At 41.1% G+C, this 9,020-nt stretch overlaps 1 protein-coding gene across 1 annotated transcript; it reads left to right on the top strand.

Moving 5' to 3' along the window:
* The first annotated feature begins 5,642 nt into the window (after positions 1 to 5,642).
* On the top strand, positions 5,643 to 7,757 carry LOC131245294 (trans-resveratrol di-O-methyltransferase-like). Its single transcript, XM_058244642.1, has 3 exons — positions 5,643 to 5,762; positions 5,852 to 6,647; positions 7,368 to 7,757. The coding sequence occupies exons 2-3, from the start codon at positions 5,874 to 5,876 to the stop codon at positions 7,668 to 7,670; spliced, it is 1,077 nt and encodes a 358-aa protein (XP_058100625.1). The 5' UTR covers positions 5,643 to 5,762; positions 5,852 to 5,873; the 3' UTR covers positions 7,671 to 7,757.
* The last annotated feature ends 1,263 nt before the right edge of the window (positions 7,758 to 9,020 follow it).

Below are 9,020 nucleotides of genomic sequence, written 5' to 3'. Positions count from 1 at the left end.
ATCCAAAACTACTTGGTCCATAAAGAGTGAACTTAGAGGTTATATGCACAATTTTACGTTTTTCACTTTTGTGTGGCCCATCTGAGATTTTATCCCATTATTTTTTTCAATATTAAAGGTTAATATGATGCTTACTACCTGATGAAAGGATTTGATTTCATATATACAAGATGGCGGACCCAAACAGTTTGGATGTTTTTCGAGCAGCGTAAAACAGTGTTGTACAGGGTTCCAGTCCGTCGCTCAGATTCACTCTTTTTTCTCAGGAGATTTACATGGGAGACACGTTAGAACCGAAACACGTTACATCCATTATATTATAGTACAGCTGTGAGGGTGATCATTCGATGTGGACGGTTAAACTAATTTGCCAAACAAGTGAGATTGTCACTTGTTTATACGCTACAAAAAATGGATCAAATGCTACAAATTAAGCCTGTGATTATAATGTAGTAAGGGCCTGTTTCGCCAGCCCGTATTAGATTGTATCAGACGGGATTGTACTCACAATCCCATCTAATAGATGGTGTTGGCATGCTTGGAAGATTTGGATGAAAATTATTTTGAGTTCTGCGCCTAAACAGTGGGATTTCGTTGTCCCTCTCCTAAAATTTTCAAATCCCACCTGGGAGTTACAGCGGAAGGGTAAGTTACAGTGGAAGGGTGGGCCCTCCACTTGTGGGTCCCAACATGATGCATATGTTTCATCCATTCCGTCCATCCGATTCTCCACACTAGTTTAGCCTTCGAAACCAAAAATAAAGTTGATACTCATCTCAGGTGGGCCATAGTGTGAGGTACAAGTACTTGAAAGCTCCAACATCAATGACTATTTCTTTCCGTTGCATGGGTAGAGTTTTGGAATGGGTAGAGTTTTGGAATGGGTTTTCACTCGTGGGACTCATCATGAGGTATTCCGTTAGATCCACACCATCTGCCTCTTTATCCCAGTCATTTTAACCCTTGAGCCTAAAAATTAGTCTGATCCAACCATCAGGTGGACCACACTACAGGTGACGGTGGGTTGAGAATGCCGCCTCAGGGCTTGAGTTTCACCCACCGTTGAAACCTTCCTAAGGTCCAACGTGATGTTTATCTGTAGATCCAACCTGTACATAAGTTAACATAGAAACTAAAGAAGGGAAAAAACAAAGATTAGCATGATCAAAAACTTTTGTGGCCCTTAAAAGTTTTTAATGGTGAGCGTCACTCTCTCCACTGTTCTCTATGGTGTGGTCCACTCGAGATTTAGATCGGACTCATTCTTTAGATAATGTTCTAAAATGATCTCTCCAAATGGGTGGCGGGTGTGGATGCAAAACATACATCATGATGAGACCCACAAAACTTGGCAACGTCACTTTTACGTGGTGAGTGCCACCACTAACTGCTATGTAGCTAATCCGCAACCCTCCCATAGGGCTGTATACCAAACACGCCTACTATGCAACCTTACCGTTACATTGTAAATCCATGTGTTCCCAAACACGATTACATGACATCCTTGCCTTTCCAAATACACTGCAAATCCACGACAATCGTTGATAGTAGCTATGATGACATTATATGTAATTTCATCCCATCTAATCCAGTCTAAGGCAAATGGCCAAACAAGCCCTAAGAGTCGAGGTCGTGGTTGGCATGTTTTATGGGTTGTAGTTGTAATGTGACAAGGGTTGAGGTTGTAATGTGGTAAGGGTCAAGATTGTAATGTTATATGGGTTGTGATTGTTATAGTTCGTGGTTGTCATGGTTTGTAGTTGTTATGTTATATGGGTTGGGGTTATCACATGTTCCCTTACTTTATTATCAAAGGAAAGCATAGTCATTAGTACCATATCCTAAGGCCCACAATGGGGTGATCCGTTTCATGTACCATGTTAGCCAATTCGCTGTGTGCCCCAAAAGTCCTGACTTGGGCAATGTCCACTTCTAGCAAACATCACACTAAGTTTGGAAAGTTTCAACAGTGGGTAACACTGTCATCATTATTTTCTATTATGTGGCTCACACGAGCTCTGGATCAGGCTGATATTTGGGATCTAACCCTAAAATGACACGGCAAAAAGGATGGGTGAAGTGGATTATACATACGCATCAATGCGGGCCCATATGGGTGGTAGTTGTCATGGATCATAGTTGTCAATGTTATATGGGTCTTAATTGTCATATGTTCACTTACTTTATTACCAAATGAAAGGATAGCCATTGGTATCATAGCCTAAGGTTATACAAAGGTCAGTATAATTAAAATCCCTAGTTTATATCTCAACCAATAACCTGCAAGTTCAGGCATGTGAATGTGAAGAGAGAGAGAGAGAGAGAGAGAGAGAGAGAGAGAGAGAGAGAGAGTACTCCGATTTCATGATCTAGTGCTATCAAATGCTACAATACAGTGCTCCTACTTGCATAAAGGCATATAGTTAGTTTAATCAATCAATCTGAGCCGTCCACTAGTTCTAGCACACATATCATGGGTTATCAGTAAAAGTCACATCATCGGATGAACTAATCCATGTGCAAGATGGTATTACTTTAATACTCTGTTTTTTAAGCCATCAACGGATATTTGGAACCATAATCGATCCATGTTATGTCCTAACAAATAGATGGCTCAAAGTGCTGATTAACGGCTCCTTTCACGTGGGTTGAGATGCATCGTTAATCTGGTGGACCCATAACTGATAGCCTGCTATGCTATCAGTTACGGATCTTTAGGGCCTTCCTATACGATAGAAAAGTGGGATGGACCTTAATGGACCGTCCAGATTGGTGATGTATGTGACGGTAGTTCAAATGCAACAAGTTGCTTGGGAAGGTTTCCATACACTACAAGCACACTGAGGGAGTTTGCTATAATACGTATTGCAATAGGATACGTAGGTGATTTTAGCCTTTGAATTTGAGTGGTACAGTACAGATGTGGGGCCCACTTGATGTATGCATGCATCCAACCCGTACATAAGAGGGCGCAGAATGAGAGGGGTGCCTGCCCTTGATATGCTCAGTGCCCTACCTTAATCGCAAAAGATATGATTGTTTGGCTGTCCTTTCATCCAGGCCAGATGAAGGGTTGGAACAGCCTGGATTCCATATAAACAATATGGTGGGTCTTCGATTGAAATCAAGGATGGGCGTTCACTCCCAGCTTGTCAGCTGTGGTTTAGCCCACCTTATTCATGAGCCCTGGTTCATATTTGCTGAAGCATCTGATGGACGGATTGGATTTATGCATGTACAGAGTGGACCCCACATCTGCACAATAGGAATGGACGGATTGGATATATGCATGCACAGAGTGGACCCCACATCTGCACAATAGGAACTGCCAAATTCAAATCGTATTGTATTGCAATACGTTAGATGTCATCTAGCAAATTACCGACGCGGATCAGATACTCACAGGTTTTGTAGCGAGACTAGCTACTGAAGTGACGTCGCCATGTAACGTGGGACCCACCATGATGTACGTGTTGCATCCACACCGCCAATCCATTTGGAGATATCAATGTAGGGTATGAGACAAGAATGATTCAGATCCAAAGCTCGAGTGGAACCCACCACAGAAAACAGTGGAGAGAGTGACGCCCACCATTAAAACCTCCGTAAGGTCTACTGTAATGTTTATCTGTGATCCAACATGTTCACAAGTTAAGACAGACATTAAAGAAGGAAATAAACAAATTTCAGCTTGATCGAGAACTTTTGTGGCCCTGAGTTAATTTCTTGTAACATTTTCGAAGGGAGTTCTTGTAACTCCTAAGTTCTATGGGGCCCACCTAGGTCTCCGTGTGAAATCCAGTCCGTCCATCAGTTTCTCGAGCTCCTATTTGGACGAGAATCCTGAAAATGAAGCAGATCCAAGACTCAAGTGGATAGTACCACCGGAAACAGTCAAGTTGGAAGCGTTCACCGTTGTGGGTTCACTTGATGTTTATGTACCATACAAAGCATTCAAAAGGTGATTACCAACCGGATGAAGGGCTCATTCATTAAAATGATCATTCAAAATGAATGTACGTCATGAATAAAATATATACATCACAGTGGGCGCAATACTTACCCATGAAAACGACGACGCTCAGCACGTGACAACCACGGCCATTACCAACCATGACCCTTATACATTACAAAGTAAGGGTCGTGGTTGTAATGTCATAAGGGTCACAGTTGCACGAGTATAATCCACACCTTCCACTCAGTAGGTAAGAATATTTTAGGGCTAGGGCTCAAATTTGAACCAAAACCATCTCTTGAGTGGGCCACACCATAGAAAACAGTAATGGTGATGGCACCTACTGTTGAAACTTTCTAAGGCCCACTATGATGCATGTGTGTATTGGAACCTACCAAAGGCAAGGCTCTTCGGGTCCACAGTGAGCTGGCCAACCCGATGGATGATTTGGATCTTCCGAATGGACCCCACATAAATGAAAATTTAAAAAATAATATATATATATATATATATATATATATATATATATATATATATATATATATATATATATATATAAAGCTTTATGGGCATGCCCGGCGTGGGAAGCACAACTCATGGGGCCCATATTAATGTATGTGTATAATCCATGCCGCCCATCCTCTTTTAACATATAATTTTCAGGTCAGGGCCCAAATATTAGCTTGATCCAGACCTCTAGTGGACCACATAATAGAAAATAATGTGATAGTGGCACCCATTATTAAAACTTTCTAGGCTCAATACGATGTTTGTTGGAAGTGAACATTGCCCAAGTTAAGACTTTTTAGGCTCATGACGAGCTGCCTGACAAGGTGGATGGAACGGATCACCCCATCGTGGGCCTTATAAGGGTCATGGTTGTCATGTTATATGAGTCCTGATTGTCATGTTATATGGGTCATGATTGTAATGTGGCAAGGGTCAAGATTGTCATGTTATATAGGTGGTTGTCACGTTATATGGGTCATATGGGTCGTCGTTGTTATTATTGACTTTCTTTACTACCAAATGAAAGAATAGCCATTGGTACCATAGCCTAATGCTCACAATGGGGTGATCCGTTCCATCCACCTTGTCAGTCAGCTCGCCGTGGGCCTAAAAAGTCTTGACTTGGGCAATGTCCACTTCTAACAAATATTACAGTGAGCCTGGAAAGTTTCAATAGTAGGTGTCATTGTCACCATTATTTTCTATTATGTGGCCCACATGAGCTCTGGATCAGGCTGATATTTGAGCCCTAACCCTAAAATGATACGGCAAAAATGATGGGTGGCATGGATTATACACATACATTAATGTGGGCCCCCCATGAGTTGGGCCTTGCCTACCCTAAAAAGGCTCCCGTCCATATCACTTTCTCGGAAATGAAATAACACGTAACTTAGCACTCTAAACTGTACAACTATTGAGCCAAGAATAATGACATTTTGGTCCGAAAAATTTTCCAAGAATATTAGAAAGTTTGAATCCCTTTAGGGAATTTGACCATACAATGAGGCCAGTACGAGTCAATTCTCAACTAGATGTTTTGGAAGATGAAATGCCTACATAGGTTTCTAGTAACATTAAATGATTGAAACATCCAATAGGAGTATTATAGTCATTTCACAATTGATGCAAATGCCTATAAAACGGCACCTTGGGTATAAGGTTGTAGCAAGAGTGAAGCAGTGGTAAAACAGTCTTAAAAAAGTAAAAGTTCTGTTTTGTTATCTTCTCTCTTCCTTCCTTCTAAGGAATTAGATTTTCTAAGTTATTTTGCGGCTTTGCAAAGCCAGTAAATCTGGTTTGTACAGCCAACAATCAGGAGTACGTAGCTTTATTGTGTTTTAAAATCCTCTTATTTTATTTATTTTTTATTTATTGTGATTCCAGGTGTAAAAGACGGGAGTTAGTGATGGCGCCCTACTCAGGAGAGAGAGGCCATGAGCTGTTGCAAGCCCAAGCCCACGTATGGAACCATCTGTATCATTACGTGAATTCCATGTCCCTCAAGTGTGCTGTTGAGCTGGGCATACCAGACATTATCCACAATCATGGCCGTCCAATGACCCTCTCTGAGCTGGTTGCTGCACTAAAGATAAACTCATCCAAAACCCCTTACATGAGCCGCCTGATGCGTCTGTTGGTCCACTTGGGGTTTTTTGATGTAGAAAAGATCAACGGCAATAACGGAGTTGAAGAAGGGTATGTTATCACACCACCTTCTAGCCTCCTCCGCAAAGAGGCCACTGTCAGTTTGTCAGCCTTTGTGTTAGAGGAGCTCGACTCTTCTCTACTCACAAATTGGAATTTCTTAAGTAGTTGGTTCCAAGGCAATGAAACCACGGCCTTCGAGAAAGCAAACGGACTGAGTTTCTTGGAGGTCGCGGCCGAGATCCCTGAGATTAATTGCTTATTTAACGATTCCATGGCCAGTGATGCACAGTTCATCATTAGCATTGTCGTTAAAGAGTATGGTCAGGTTTTCGACGGGTTACGGTCGTTGGTCGATGTTGGAGGTGGGACAGGTGCTGTAGCTCGCGCCATCGCTGATGCGTTCCCACACGTCAAATGCACCGTGTTTGATCAACCACATGTTATTGCTCACGTGCCAAAGAGTACGAAAATAGATGTGGTTGGAGGGAACATGTTCGAGTCGATCCCCCCTGCGGACGCTCTTCTCCTCAAGGTACTTTACCGCTACTTATTTGTCCAAACAAACTCTATGACCATGACCCATCTAGAAAATGATTCGGCTACTTGGGTGGCCCCCACTATGTCATTTACAATAAAATCCACCCCGACCACAAGGTCGGTCACCTCATTTTAGTCCAAGTACTGAAAAAATCACTCACGATTATGATTCAGGTGGACCGAAACTTTGTACAGGGAAATGATCACCCTCTAAATTGTTTCCCTTGATATGCTCCATCAGAATCACAAATGAGTCTGATTTTTATGCACTTCGTCTAAGTTTTGGTTTTGCAACTAATGTTTGGGGCGAATTTCATATAATCATTATGTTGGACATTGTAAAAATTAAGCTTTTTGAAAACTTTTTTTGACAATAGTGTTGGAATGTAAATTCCATATTAATTAGATAGTTTGTCGTAAAAACATCATTGCATGTGCATCCATTGTTAAGGTTGTTGCTTTGCTAGAAAGGTGAGAATTTGAGTGGAACTGCCAACATCTTTTCTTTTGAGTAATCGCATTGATTCAACAAGTCTTTGAGTTGTGTCAACGCGTTTTAGAACCATGCTCAACACACTTGCTGCCTTGTATGTGTTCTTCTTCACCACTGCTAGTGCCAGAAACTAATGGGCTGTAGTCAAGCAATTGGGCTGATCCAAACCTGCCCATTTTATATCTAGCAATGGCTTCTAATCATTGTGAAAATGGCTTACAGTCAGTCCTACACGGCTGGAGTGATAATGACTGCGTGAAGATATTAAAACGGTGCAAAGAGGTAATTCCAACTAAAGAAGATGGAGGGAAGGTGATCTTACTAGAAACAGTTGTGAATGGCGACACAGATGATTACAAGTCAATGGAGACAAAGCTTTGCTTCGATGTGATGATGATGTTGGCTTCAACAGGCAAGGAGAGGGAAGAACATGTGTGGCAGAAAATCTTCATTGACGCTGGTTTCTCTGACTACAAGATACTACCTGTCTTGGGTTTGCGGTCGATTATCGAAGTTTATCCTTGATTGTATGATGGTTAATGAAGAAGATATGAATTATAGTGTGTCATTAAAAAGATGCTTGCCTTAATTAAATAAACAAGGCTCATGTACTTGGTTAGTGTCAGATGTGCTTATGCATATCCTTTTATCCGTGTACCTAGGTTATCCGTGTACCTAGGTTTGTTACTTTGTAATAATTTCCTCTTCTATAGAAGTGGATTGAAACGTTTAATGTGACCAAATCTCATAGTATTCTCTCACCCAATGAACTGTAATGACCCGTGGGCACTGAATAGGCCACATGGGGTAGGCTTCAATTCATTGTAATGTGCTGTTGATATCAATTCCAACCATCAGATGGGTCACATCATGTTAGAATAAGGTCCTGAAATTCAGTATAATTTGTGATTCAGGTGGGCCACAGCAAACAAAACATAAGGGAGAAACAAGCACCCTTGATTTCACCGGGGCTCTTTTGATGTGCAAAATGACGGTTATATGCATACCCCATCATCAAATGCAGATAAAGGGGCTGAACGGTCCAAACTTCACATACTCATTATGATTGACCCAGGCCGTCCGTGCAGAATTATGAGTGTGCGCCCCCCTCTCAATTGTTTCCCTTGGTGTGTCTCACCGGACTCATAGCTAGCCATCATATGGTTGGCTGGAATGGCAGGAATACATATTTCACATAAAAACTCACGGGACACAATTCCCTTTGGTGTAGAGTGAATTTTCCATGGTGAAGCCAATATATATAGTGGTGTAAGTTCTACTGTTGTTAGTGTGACAGGCCCCATCAGCGACAAAGCAAAATCCAAATTTTAAATAGGACTATCCAACCAGTTGAAAATGTGAGCACAGACCAATCCCAGAGTAGCTCCTTGTGAAAGGTCTCTTCCTTGTAAAAGTGTCTCACTAGCTTTCACTTCTGCTTATCAACTGTAAAGATGGGTGTGGAATTGACTCGGATGTAAAAACGTATGGATTTTTATTCTTGGAATTGCCACTAGCCAAATGAAGTACGGAATCTATGATTGACTAAAAACCATAGAGTTGCTTATGGGTCGGGGCAATTATAAAAAAATTTGACTCAAGCAAATCTATGGTTGATTAGCGACAATTGTTTCTGAAGAGGAAATGGTTAGGTAACCTTTTCTACCCACACATCATGTGATCTCTACTTTATAAAATTTTATGATTTTTTAAAAGATTCAGCAAAAATTCGACATTATATATCTAATTATGCTTTGCATAACTCACAAGGAATCAAACTAAGTAAAAATAAAAATATCATAGCCTTAATTTGCAGAGTCAAATGATTCCAGATAGATGAATATAATAAAGAAAAAGAAATGCAAAAGAAAAAGA

This window comes from Magnolia sinica, chromosome 5 (genome assembly GCF_029962835.1).
Source record: "Magnolia sinica isolate HGM2019 chromosome 5, MsV1, whole genome shotgun sequence".
Lineage (NCBI taxonomy): Eukaryota > Viridiplantae > Streptophyta > Magnoliopsida > Magnoliales > Magnoliaceae > Magnolia > Magnolia sinica.
Note: the sequence above shows the minus strand (reverse complement) of the source record. Positions and strands in the feature narration are given on the sequence as shown.